A 13,603-nucleotide genomic window follows, 5' to 3' on the forward strand; every position below is an offset into this window, starting at 1 on the left:
CAGAGAACGTCCGTGTAACCATGCTAACCAGCCAGCATTGGCAGTGCTCAGAAAGGTGGTACATTTTGAGTTGATTTCTGAGATATTAATCTGCAGCACGAGCTCTACCCTTTTTAGAGACCAGCTAGGGTTAAAGAGAACTTTTGGTTGTCCTATCTTTCAATTAGGTAAGGACCTGTGTTGAAGACGGAAGGAGTTAGACTAATGGGAGGCCGAGCTGGTACATTTTACACACTTACAGGTTTGGTGAAAGTAAAATTGTGACAATAAGTTTGTGGCCTGGAAGAATAAGTATAAATTGTCTTAATTTCAGTCAGCCTGTTGTGTCTGGCCTGAAGTGGCTTGAAGTTCAGCCGTTCTAAGAGAACCATTCCAACTCCATTCCTCTTTTGAAACTATTTTGTTTCCATATAAAACCAGAGAGACTTAGGTCCTTTTTCTTTTGAGATGTTCTAGTGATTGCACTATACTGTGACAATGCATGGTTAGATGTCACAGTGAAACACCTCAGCTCCATGCACAACCACAGTAGCTAAGTTGAAGTTTTCCCTGATGGCACGTGTTCCCATAATCCGATGTACTTAACACGGGCTTGGGACCACGGCCATTTTGTGTCTTTTTGGCTATGAACCAAAAGGGGATTGCATTAAGGTCAGGGTATAACATAGCATTATCAATCCAAACTGCTGATTTGTGATTCTCCTGCTGTCCACATGCAGTTCACTCAGGATTCCTGTGAACACAAAAGGAAATAAAATATGCTCGGTTGTATTCAACTGGCAGGGTTAGCAAGAGTGTCAAATAACAATCTTTGACTTCCCATGCATAGGGATATTTGGGAATAGTTAGCAGCATTGCTACTGTTAGATGCACATAAGGCTCTCACTATCTCTGCCATGTTTGGAACTGCAGCAGTCAAGGGTGTGGTGTTAGCATTTTACTGTCTGTAATCCACTGTAAAATGCCATTGCCTGGTCGGTTTCTTTACCAGCCACACCAGTGAACTGTAAGGTGAATGGGTCCTTTTAATAATGCATCTCTCTTCCAATTCTGTTACCACCCCGTCAATCCCCGTAAGTGCTGCTGCTGACAACAGATATTGCCGAACATTAGTGATTTTAGTGGGGGGTAAGGATATGGATGTTTGTAGCAGACTCAGCTTCACTGTGCCTGAATCCCTTTGATGTGTCGCGAAACTCTGCACAGTCCCATCTGAGAGTTTCCACATTTGCCCATGCAATATGTCAAATCGTAAAATATTAGTATATGCAGCACCGACTAATACTTCTACCCTGGTTAATTTTTGTTCCTCTGGCAGCCAGAGTGAAATTTTTGTGGTGGGGCATTGTTTTTCCACACCATTGGTTCCCGTGAATTTAACCCTGCGTCAACCAGCTGTTCTGCCCAGGGTTTGTGCTGCCTCATGTAATTACTGACATTTGGGCCCCGGTGTCAATGAGAAAGTTTACCAATATTTTTCGAGGTCCAACGGGAATGGCAATGATAGGGTCAGAGTGTTCATTAGAGAGCCACTGAATTGCTAATACCCGCCGAGCAGGGTGGCTCACTGCCCTCCCCAGGGATAGGAGTTTTTTTGCCGAGACTCTGCTTTGTCAATTAGGCTCGGTGCACAAGGTCCAATTTCCTTATGGATTGGGGGTTTTCTGGTTAGGCAATTCTCTCTAGCTGGAATATTTTTCTTACCCAGAGATCACACCAATGTATAGAGGTCCTCCATAGAGGCGCTACGCAAGGTTGGTCAGGGGACGCCCAAACCTAGGGCCTTATGCCACAACTCACCCCATTCCTCATTAGGTTTGAACTTCTCTTTGAATTTGGGGTATCTGGGTTTTTGAGTATGGATTTGGCAAACTCTCCGGGAGTGAGCTGCGTGCTTAGTACTGGATGAACTAATCCAGCCCCTTTGGCCTCCATGCTTATTTACGTCTTGTACAAAATCACTCCAGGTGGGAATGAGGGAGTTTGAATTTCACCTATGACCACAATCACCATCTGTATGAGAAGCTTGTATGCGATCGTGGGTATTTGCTACAAACATCTTAAGACAATCAAGGAGTCCACAGATGAGAGGGGTTAATCGAGCTGGGTCAATAGGAGCTAACATAGGGAATTTCCTGAATTCATTACTTTCATATATCGCCTGAATGCAGGCTGCTTTCTGTACTGCTACAGCCAGGTCAGAATAGCTTGTGGCTGTAATTTCCAGTGGTTCCCCTCTCTCCTGGGGATCTATGCCAACTGCCCAGTATGCAGCCTGTGCAGTTATAGAGTAATTGTGATCTCCTGGTGTGGTAGTTAAAAATACTCCTGGTCCCTCAAAGTCTTTCTTCTTGCTCACTCAACATAATTCAATCACCATCCCAGCTTTCAGGGTCTGCACCATGCATTAATCTACTTACCTGCTTAACCAGAGCAGAAGGCTGTGTTCTATTTAACAGGGGATTAAACCTCTCCAGTAATTGTTTAAGGTGATTATTCTCATTCAAAATTTTATCAAAATTTATCCAAAATTTATCAAAACTTTTATCAAAATTTATCAAAATTTTATCATTTTGCCCTTCTGAGGAGGGGCAATGAGAGATCAGCTGTAGTGGAGTTCAGCTGCCTATCAAGGTAAAACCACCACACTGGGGAATGGGGCTGCAGCTTTCCCCTTCTAGGTTCAAGCAGTAGCAAAGCTGAGCATGTGTCCCTGAGATGCACAAGACACGGAGGCAGAGACAGGACCCTAAGATGACCGGCTTGTTGGGTTTGTGCTTTGCACGTTGCGGTGGCCAGGGCTGGGGTTTGGGGTGCGCGGGGCAGCTGTGTGATGCTGAGCCGAGACTGGGGACATGGACTGGGGCCTCCCAGGGCTGCGGTGGTCACCATGGTGCTCTGGTGCCCACAACAGAACTGGGATGAGTCGGCATGGGGACTGTCACCGGGGCTCTGTGTACAGTGCGCTTCAGGCCACCGGTGAGTGCGGCAGGCGGGGGGAAGGCTGGCCGAGGGCAGGGTCAGGGGCACAAACGCCAGCCCCCAGGGTGGTTTCTAAGGCTGGGATGAGGGCGCAGCCACTCTGGGGAGGGCCTTGGGCTGGGCACAGAGGTGCCCCGGCGAGGGCAAGTGCCCAGAGGCTTCGGGGATGTGGCAGGCACCTGTGGCCCCAGGAGACGCTGCTGCCCCACAGGGGATGGGGCCTGGGAGAGCGCACTGTGCTGCCACCTGCCTTCTCAGCACCCCTGCCCGGGGCAAAGCCCAGCCCAGGGCTGCTCATGGGGAGAGCTTTGCAGGACGGTCCCCACGCCACCTCTGGCCAGGGCTCGCGGCCCTGTTGCACACCTGACAGCTGCGCACAGACACTTGCCTGGGGTGGCCTGCGGCCCTGTACGTGCAGCGCTCACAAACCCTGCCCTTGCTGCCTCCAAGCTCCATTGCCCCCTCTCCTACCTACCCTCGCGTCTCTCTGGCTCCTGTCCCTTCTCCCCCTGCCACCAGCTCCCTCGCACCCAGCCCTGCTGAGCCCCCTTCTCTCCCATCTCCTCCAGACCATGGCTATCGGTATTATTCACCTCCTGTCAGTGCTGGGCCTCCTTCAGCTCGCTCTCAAGGTTGGGGACCAGCCCGACAAGGTCACCCAAGACCTCCTTCAAGAAAGAGAGAAGATGCTGAGGGAGGAGATGTCGTGGATGCTGCAGGAGGTCGAAGAAGGAAGCGAGCTGGAGAGTGAAAAGAGCACACTGTTCGTGTTCCTCGCTGTGTGCCACCACTGGCAGTTCTGGGCACTTGCCGAAATCCTTCTCATCCTGTTTGGGATGTACTGGCTGCCCAGGCAGAGACAAGCTGACACCAATGGTGATTCTGACCCACGGAGCTCAACCAGTGTGGATGGGGATGTAGGAGAGGAAGAGGATGAAAAAGTTGAGGATGAGTTGATGGAGGAACAGGAGGAGTGGGAAGAAGTGCACTTCTACCACCAACATCTGCTTGTGGGTCTGCTCAGGGAGTCTTTGCTGCCAAAGCTTCTTGAGATGGAGAACATAATGGAAGAGATGGCAGGGACACATTCTGCATCAGCAAACTCCCTCCAGAGATCCCCTTTCATTTTCGAGCTGCAGGCAGAGATGGGGTTGTTTGCAACTGTCGATGAGAACAACCTAGCTATTTCATCCCTCATTTGCTCCAAGGACCAACTCAATGGCTCTCCTTTAAGCTTCCACTGAGGAATACCTTCAAAAATTAGACACATAGATGTATAAGAATAGTCAAAATAGTTAAGATTGTTTGTTAGGAGATGTTTTCCATATCGATTAGACACCTGAATAGAAATAGATTTGTAGTTTATAAGGACAATCCTGCAGCTGGCTTTCAGGACTCCAAACCTGTGAATTGAAGCGTCTCACCTGATCCAGCTGAAGATGCTGTTCCCAGGAGTCCTGCAGCAGAGCCTCCCATTATCACCGTTACCACCCGGACAGCAGCTGCCCACGTTGCTAGGGGAGTGGATCCCCTCTAGAACCATTAGTTTAAGTAAAAAGCTAATAAATTATATTGTTTGAACGCTGTCCCTGAGTGTCTTCTCCTGATTGTCTAGGAGAAACTTTGTTGGGGGACGCTAGCCTTTGGTTCCCTCTCTTCCCTGTAATAAAGAGATGATCTTTGGGCTTGGGTGTATGTTAGCAGTGGTTACATTTCTGCGTAGTCATTTGACAACAGCAGGATTTCCGCAGCCTGCTGTTAGGTGAGGTAAGTGCAAAGCGCACCGCTGCCTCTTGCAGCCGCTGCTGCTCAGGAGTGCTGCTGCCCAGCTGCAGGGGCTCAGCGCAGTGCCTGGGGATCCGGGGTCTCTGCCCAGGCTGGGTGTGCTGGCTCTGGCTGGGATGTTAGCTGTCCCTGCAGCCGCCCATACAGCGCTGTGCTCTGCACTTGGAGCTAGAACAGCACTGGTATCACCCCGGTGCTGTGCCTGCTGCTGAGCAGTGCTGGCACCGCATCAGGACTCCCTCCAACCTGCCCAGAGCCAGCAGGCTGGGGGTGGGCAAGAGGTGGGGAAGGAACATCACCAGGGCAGCTGACCTAACCCAGCTAAAGGGATATTCCATACCATATGGTGTCACACTCAGCAATAAAAGGTGGAAAAAAGAAGAAGAGGGAAGGGGTGGGCTCTCATTGTGAAATCGTTTGTCCTCCCGTGCAACGGCTATGTGTGTTGAGGCTCTGCTTCAAGGATATGGTCAAGCATCGCTCGTTGGTGGGAAGTAGGGAGTAATTTCTTTCCTCTGCACTTCCACACAGCGTTTGCTTTTTTTTTCCCCTCCATTTTCCCCTTTCCCTTTTTTCCCTTTAGTTAAATTGTTTTAATAATTATTAATAAATAAATAAATAAATAAATAAATAAATAAATAAAACTTTTTCCTTAATAATTATTTTTTCCTTTAATTGAATTATCTTTATCTCAACCTGTGAGTTGTTTCCTTCCTTTTCTTCTTCTCTTCCAGTCCTCTTCTGAGGAGGGGGAGTGAGAGAGCAGCTATGGTGCAGTTCAGCTGCGTAGCGAGGTAAAACCACTGCAGTCCTTTTTAGCGCCGAACAGGGAGCTTGAGGTGTGGAGATAGCGATAGAATTGATTAAAACTCCTACAACTAACACACTTACTTGCTAGTCACCATGTTCAGTTTCCTTTTAATATTTTTCCGTTTGATCATGTGTCATGTAATCTGTGTCATGTTCTCCTTTCTCCTCTATATCCTATCCCAGGGTGTGCTAAAAGCTGTGTTTATTTTTTTTAATTTGCTGTGCTGTCAAGCACTGGCCTTGAGTTTAATCTGGCATTCAGGCTCTGCACTGTCATCATTTGGCTCTCATGGAAACTATCTTTCTTTTGGAGAACATTCAGAATTGCACTGCCTTCCTTTCCTCATCTGGAAGTCAGTGTATGAACAATATCAGGAATGGTACCACCTCCTTCTTTTACAGTGGGCTAATTGCAACAGTTTTTGAGTGCTTTGAATATCCATGTGTAACCCATATAATCCTATTGCTATCTCTGAATAATGGGTTTCCTCTTCTCTCTAAGGTTAATCGATTGTTTAGAAATCTTACCTGGGAATTTGTCTCGAAACAGTCTGGTGGCGGGTGGCGAGGTGTATGGGAGGATATAGGCAGGTACCTGTCACGGTTGTCTCCTCCGATAGTTTTGAACTTCACCCCTGAACAAGTGCAAAATCCTAAAAACCTGACAGAATGCTTAAGAGTCGTATGCCCTGACCCTGGCAATGCTGGAGAACGACAGCTTGCAGCGCTGTGCTGGGTCCTGGCTTACGCCTATCAAACACTATTTAATGCCACCCAGCACCCTCAAGGGAGGGAGGAGGTCTCTGAATCTGATGACCAGATAACACACGCTGTGGCTAATCCAGGGGACCGATCGACTATGGTATCAGTCGCCCCCATAGTCAAGACAAAACAATGGAAATGGAAGTCAGCTCATTTAGTAAGGGAAGAAGACTCTCCTAAGAAGGAGTGAGAAGGGGGAAAGGCAGGGAGCTCTAAAGCAGAGCCATCGCAAAAACAGCAGGCAGAAAAAATTGAAATCATAAATGAATCAGAAACCACCCAATCCCTATCCCTGAGTGAGCTGCGAGATATATGAAAGGATTTCAGTCAACATCCAGGTGAGCACATCCTCACCCGGCTGCTTCGATGCTGGGACACTGGGGCCAATAGCCAACAACTCTGTGCATTAAAAGGAGCGTGACCACCAGGTCAAATGAGGTGATCTTCCCCCTCTACTCTGCCCTGGTCAGGCCTCACCTGGAGTACTGTATCCAGTTCTGGGCTCCCTGGTACAAAAAAGACAGGGATCTCCTGGAAAGAGTCCAGCGGAGGGCCACAAAGATGATATGGCGCCTGGAGCTTCTTTCCTATGAGGAAAGGCTGAGATATCTGGGTCTGATCAGCCTTGAGAAGAGAAGACTGAGAGGTGATCTTATGAATGTTACAAATATCTTAAGTGTGGGAGACAGAGGGATTTGGCCAACCTCTTTTCAGTGGTTTGTGGGGACAGGACAAGAGGCAATGGCCACAAAATGGAGCACAGGAAGTTCCACACCAACACGCGAAAGAACTTCTTCATGGTGAGGGTGACGGAGCACTGGAACAGGCTGCCCAGGGAGGCTGTGGAGTCTCCTTCTCTGGAGATATTCAAGACCCACCTGGACGCCTACCTGGGCACTTGGAGCTAGAACAGCACTGGTATCACACCAATGCTGTGCCTGCTGCTGAGGAGTGCTGGCACCGCATCAGGACTTCCTCCAGAGTTCAGCTGCCTAGCAAGGTAAGAAAGCTCATATAGAAACGACCTTTGGGGCTTTTTCCATTTCTAGGAACTTCATTGTTAAATTTGGGGTGTATTCTTGCTGAATCCTTAGCAAAATTGGACAAGGAAATGTCCTGTGCCAAAAGCATGCTCTCTCCTTTGTGAGGATCTTTACTCAGAACATCGTTGTTCAAGTGTATCTGGATTGGCTTCAGTCAGGTTGCGCAATTCACACTTGTGCAAGAGGCAAAAAGAGGGGAGCTGAGGCCCAACATTTGTACAAATTAACCTTTTACTTTTTCCTCTTTGAAATATTAATTTAACCTGAAAAAAAAGCCTGGATAATGGTGAGATTTTTTAAATTTTTATTCCTAGTTTTCATAACAATTGTCCAGTATACCTTTAAACCTTAAACAACTCAAGTTCAAAGATGCAAAAACATTTTTAAAATACACCCATCAAGACAATTCCAAGCTGAGTTTTTATCAGTGGGTAAACTAAGCTATCCTTTCAAATCTATTTTAATCAAGGTTCCCTAGACTGAATATTAATACAAATATTCCTGTGCAAGTAAAGGAGTTATAGTATAAGAGTCTCAAATTAACGTAATGAAATACCTTTCCAGCTCCTTCCTTCCACAAGGAATGTACTCTTCTATATTGTGAATGCGGGAGAGTGAGATGTGGGTAGGGCGACAAATAGAACTAAATTTCCTAAACATAACATAACATAACATAACATAACATAACATAACACAACACAACACAACATAACATAACACGTAGGAGCTTGCATTGTTTCAGGATGTTTTAAAGGGCTGCTCTGTATTAAAACACTGGAAGGCATATCAAATAGATAAACCATGCAGCTACAATTGATTAGAAAGTGTTTTGATGCACTAAAAGATCGTTAGATACTGAAGAGCATAGAGTTTCTATAGGCTTCTGGATTACGATGGAAGAAAACAGTAGTCATTGAATCTGTTATTTAAATGATTTTACTATAATACTCATCTCATTCTCATTTACAGTGTGATATTCCTTCAGATGTGGTAATTGCTTGTAGATATTTTAACACCGTCACTTTCAAATGACTGCATAAAAATGCCATTAATTACATTATGATGTTACTTTAGTTAAAAGGACTTTTTAAAAAGGCTTTGTAAGTTTCATGAAGGCTGCAGTACCTCCAAAATTATTAAGATCTCTCTTGGAAACAGCTGAATTCATAGCTGGAAGAACAGGATGTACGTGACCCTAGTTCTACCTCCTATGCCTCCATGACCAACATCATTCCTTAAATAGAACATGTTTGTTCTGTCCATCACCAATGAAGTCCAGGGTGCTGATAAGTGCCCTGGAATGGCAGGTGAAGCTGTTTTATGTGGGAGATCAATAGGAGATACGGTGAAGCCTCGGACTCAGGTTTGTACTCAAACAAACCTCAGTGCACTGTCTGTTCTTCCCCTGGAAAACCGACCATGGCAGAATACTTCCTCTCACATTCATTGCTGTTGCCAAATGCTCTCCTCCATTCCATTCTCCCTCTCCCTCCCTCCCTCCCTCCCTCCCTCCCTCCCTCCCTCCCTCCCTCCCTCCCTTCCTTCCTCCCTTCCTTCCTCCCTTCCTTCCTTCCTTCCTTCCTTCCTTCCTTCCTTCCTTCCTTCCTTCCTTCCTTCCTTCCTTCCTTCCTTCCTTCCTTCCTTCCTTCCTTCCTTCCTTCCTTCCTTCCTCCTGCCTGCCCCACTCCCCCCCCCCCCAAAAAAAATGAATTCTCAGCTTCATCAGCAAAAATATATTTCCTTTAGATAAATATTTTTGTGATAAATATGTCAAAGCAGTTCAAGTTTAAAGGCTTTATTAGTATTATTATTATTTATTTTATTTATTTATTTTTCCCCCATGGTGATTCTGTACCACCATTTAAAGGACAAACCATTTAAAAACAAAACTGAGTCTTTATTCTGATAGCTTCAATTCTCTCTTCATTTTTTGCCTGTGAAACTTGAAGTCAGTAAAAAGTGACATTGCCCCAAGAAATGTTGGTTTACAGAAGTCACAGTGGAAGGTTTGACCAAGTTTTCTTGAAAATTCTTAATCTTTCCCATAAGCTATATCTCAGTGCTTGTATCAGGGCATAAGTGTAACCGGAATTGTAAGCTGTCCCTCAGAATCCAGTGTCACTGAAGTGCAAAGGTATATTTTTCTCCCTTGATCTGACACACGATGTTCTGAGCCCCTGAACTGATCACTGCAGTGTGGCAGAGCAGGCACATGGTGAAAATGCCCCCAGTTTCATGGAAAGAGATACTCTGCCCAGGTCAGGCTGCCCAGGGAGGCTGTGGAGTCTCCTTCCCTGGTGATATTCAAGACCCGCCTGGACGCCTCCCTGGGCAGCCTGCTCTAGGGAACCTGCTTTGGCAGGGGGGTTGGACCCAATGATCTCTTGAGGTCCTTTCCAACCCCTACAATTCTGTGATTCTGTGGTTCTGTGAACCAGAAGACAATGAAACCAAGCAGCTGGGATCCCTCTCTAGAGAAAGGGTCATTGACAAAGGAGTTGGGAGAAAGACACAGGTTCTCAGCCTCTGCAGGCGAATCCTGGCAGGTGTGAAAGAAAGGTATCCCCACGAGGAAGATATTGTATATCAAATAGGCAAGTGGACCGCTATGAATAAAGGTCTCAAGCACCTGCAGGAATTAGCTGTGCTGGAGAAGGTTTATAGTGATTTGGACAATGCCCAGACACCTAAAGATCCCAATGAATCCCAGTGCACAACATCTACATGGCGTAAGTTTGTGAGGAGTGCACCATCATCACATGCCAGTACACTGGCAGCAATTAATTGGGATGAAGGGAAATTCTGCCCCAGGAACACTGACCTTTTAAATAATTTCAAAGCTATTATTCTTCGCTTCAACATGACTTTTACTACCAGGCATACTTACTTCAACAAAGTGAGTAAGTATTTGATTACAATTGCCTGTTGTTAACTTCATTACTATTGTGAACAAAAAACCAAACACATAAAGATATACACAACTTTGCCCTTTTTGTTTCTTGGAATTCTCTTCTTTATCATATTAAATGGTTTGGAGGAATGTACGTGCCCCTCTTGAGAATCAGTTTCTTCAGGCACTCCTTTAACTTTCATCTTTTTTGGTGAATGAATTTATTCACACTACCAGTGGTAGCAGGTTGATCAAAAGCGGGCGAGTCCATTCTGTTCTGATCCTTTTCAAGGGGTGTTGAGTCACTGTTGGGTCTATAAGACCCAGCTCTTGGTGATTTTTCTGTCATGTAATTTCACCCTGGGAACCCCTGACAATGGTTCTTACATTGTTGTTATTTTGTTTCCCATTGAAAATTCACCACAGACAGCGTGAGGAGTGAGGTTCTGCCTTCTTAGTGCTTCTGGCTGATATCTGGTCTGTTGACAATCAGGTCAAGAAATTGATGTTACAGGCAGATTGTGACCCAATCTCTCAAGCATTCTTCATTCTTAATTAAAAGCCAGGGCTGCTATAAATACTTGCCAAAGTGATAAGTGTGTACCTGTGTGCATGAGTACATGTGCTTGCATGCACCATTGGCATGCTCTTCTCATCTTAGCTAAAGCTTATTTTGCAGTTGTCATGAATGTTGACTTAGAACAGCACTAGTAGAAAGTGGGAAAGGTTTGAGCTATTGTGCAATAAAGGGGTGTGATATTTTAATGACCTGAGATTCACGTGAAGTGTTATACTGCTGATAACACAGCTTATTGGAAAAATAATTGTGCTCATATTTTATAATCACTGCATGCTGTTGTTAGCAAATAAATGAGTTTCCTACCCCTCAAGCTGCCTCTCTGACTTCAACTGTATAATCTGTCTTGTTCTCAATATACTCCATTCCTCTTATCATTGACAACTAACACGAGGCCCATATGGCTTTTCCTGGACTGTTCTCCTAATGCAGTTTTAAAAATTAGTTTAGAGCTTTCTGTTCTAATTTTTATTTCACTTCTCTGGTTTATTTTTTTTTAATTCAGCTCTGAGCAGTGTAAGTGCTCACGTGCCAAAATAGAAAGTACAGCCTTAGAAAATATTTTTTTTAGCTTTGAGAGCATTTGGTTGCTTTCTCATTTCAGATATGAAATAAACTTTGTGTAATAACAATATAATTGTTCCAAATATTGGTTAAGTTTCATTGGAAGGTATTAAAAGGTGTAAATTAATGTGTTCATAGCTAAAATAACTCTGTCAACCCCACCTGAAAGAACACACATAAAATATCTTTCTAACTCATGATTACATGGCAAAATTACAGAATTGTTCTCCATATTATTGGCATGTTTCTTAGATTTTAAAGACTTTTATGCATGTATGGAAAATCTGGAGATTCAATGACCAATAATTACAGCTGGTGCTAGACAGGAAATAATTTTTTAACCCACACAATTTTAATTTTTTTTGGAGTGTATTAGTTCTGTGCTGACTCCCAAATATTAGTTGAGGAATTAGCTCACCCCCCCAGATACTAGCCTTCACATCATGCAAAAAATATTTTTTCAATCTGATCATGCAGTTCAAAGGGTAAAAAAAGAATAATGCAACAATGGTATGATTTGACAAATTTGAGTGCTACTATGATATGCAGAAAGTATTTGAAAATAATGATGTGTCTAAAGAATGGAAATGAAAGCAATTCTAAAAAGAAAAATGTAGATATATAAAATCAGGGATATACTCTGTTTTGCAGAAATGCAAAAGAAGAAAATATTTATTAAGGCAGAAACATGCCTCTTATTTAAGTTTGGCAACTAAGTTTCGAGATGGGCATTGGTATCTGCAGATAAGAAACTCTGCATGAAGACATGTTCAAAGTTTGGTTCTAGTCTTCTCTTTTATTATTTCATTTAACAGGAAGAACAAGTTTTATAAGGCAAAGAGATATGATCAAGCAATTTTGTCTTCATCTGAAAAGGTAATAATCATTCCTGTTGACTATTTGGCATTCAGAACATTTCTTATAATTTATTGCCCATAAATAACCCCAATTCATCATTGTGTCACATCTCCATAATACATTCATCTTATAATCACCTTTAGTGTAAGTATAGCTAGTTTGATGCTTTCCTTTAGTAGGTAAAGGAAAACTATTAAGCTACTCCTACTGTTATTTATTGAGTGGTGGTTCTCATATGTCATTTCCTTTATTACCTCATGTTAAATATTATCTCTTGGTCTGTTAAAGGAGAAAGGCTACATCCGTTTCCCCTGAGCTCGCAGAGAATGAATCAGCAGCTGTAAATTAAGGGATTCACCATAAAGACTTCATACTAAGTCTCCTCTTCCTCAGCAACACAATGCTCACTGGCTATAGACTCTGGCCCAGAGAATAAATATATATGTAATACACATATAAGATGTTTCTCCATGGTTTTCAGGGCCAGGGAGAGGCTGGGAAGGCAGCACAAGTGCAGAGTAGGGACCATTGTAGGTCTCTTGCTGTCCCCATGACCCTTCCACCTCTGAAGGTCATTTTTGTTGGCACACTTGGTTGGCCAACAGACAGCAGCAAAAGGAAAATTTACCTGTACCTGAGAGTTCTGCCATGTTTCTAGAAACAGATTCAGAAATCAGCAACTGGCTCATATGCTTGGACAGGAGAGATCTTGCAGCTAAAAGACAAACGTTTGTTACATGACAGGTTATTCCAGCTTCCATGTTCATGCTGCACCACTAACTGCATCCCTTCTGGTGTAGAAAACACAAGGAGTGTTTCCAGACTCCTGACTTCATACTTGTTTGGTCTGGTCAGGGGTGCTGCCGACACTGGCAACACAGTGTTTTGACCAGGGCACACTGTCAGAGCAAATGCAAAATGCTTTTATCAGGTTATGAAAATGTTGGTTGTCAGTGGGAGATATGATTATGGAGCATGACACAACACAATACACACAGGCAGAGCTTTTCTTGGATGAGGGAGCTCATTTATATCACAACCTTTGGCTGAATGATTCAGGAGATAGAAATCAGTGATGGGTGAACGAGGCATGTTTATATAGGAAGGGATTGCCATGCCGTGCATATCACTCTTGATGGTGCTATTCAATAAGTATACAGATGATGGTCCGCTTTTAAAAGGAAAAGAGAAGAATATACAGTAGCCTGGAAGTAGCCAAGAGCTAGTCTTGCTGCAGTAAAAAGAGGAGCAAACTCTGAGCTTTAAAAAGAGGGATGGAAACCTTTGAATCTTCATGGAACAGGTTTCTACTTCTTCAACCAACGTGACCCA

At 44.3% G+C, this 13,603-nt stretch overlaps 1 protein-coding gene across 1 annotated transcript; it reads left to right on the top strand.

Moving 5' to 3' along the window:
- The first annotated feature begins 1,127 nt into the window (after positions 1 to 1,127).
- On the top strand, positions 1,128 to 4,957 carry LOC308188296 (uncharacterized protein). Its single transcript, XM_080577171.1, has 2 exons — positions 1,128 to 2,979; positions 3,552 to 4,957. The coding sequence occupies exons 1-2, from the start codon at positions 2,932 to 2,934 to the stop codon at positions 4,224 to 4,226; spliced, it is 723 nt and encodes a 240-aa protein (XP_080433297.1). The 5' UTR covers positions 1,128 to 2,931; the 3' UTR covers positions 4,227 to 4,957.
- The last annotated feature ends 8,646 nt before the right edge of the window (positions 4,958 to 13,603 follow it).

This window comes from Anser brachyrhynchus (assembly GCF_964034855.1).
Source record: "Anser brachyrhynchus genome assembly, chromosome: 1".
In the NCBI taxonomy this organism is placed as follows: Eukaryota; Metazoa; Chordata; class Aves; order Anseriformes; family Anatidae; genus Anser; species Anser brachyrhynchus.

Bases quoted from the DNA above. Each gene is read 5' to 3' on its own strand.
- LOC308188296 (XM_080577171.1), top strand. From the start codon at position 2,932: ATGGGGACTGTCACCGGGGCTCTGTGTACAGTGCGCTTCAGGCCACCG. The intron at 2,980-3,551 runs GTGAGTGCGGCA...CATCTCCTCCAG, and splicing joins CAGTGCGCTTCAGGCCACCG to ACCATGGCTATCGGTATTAT.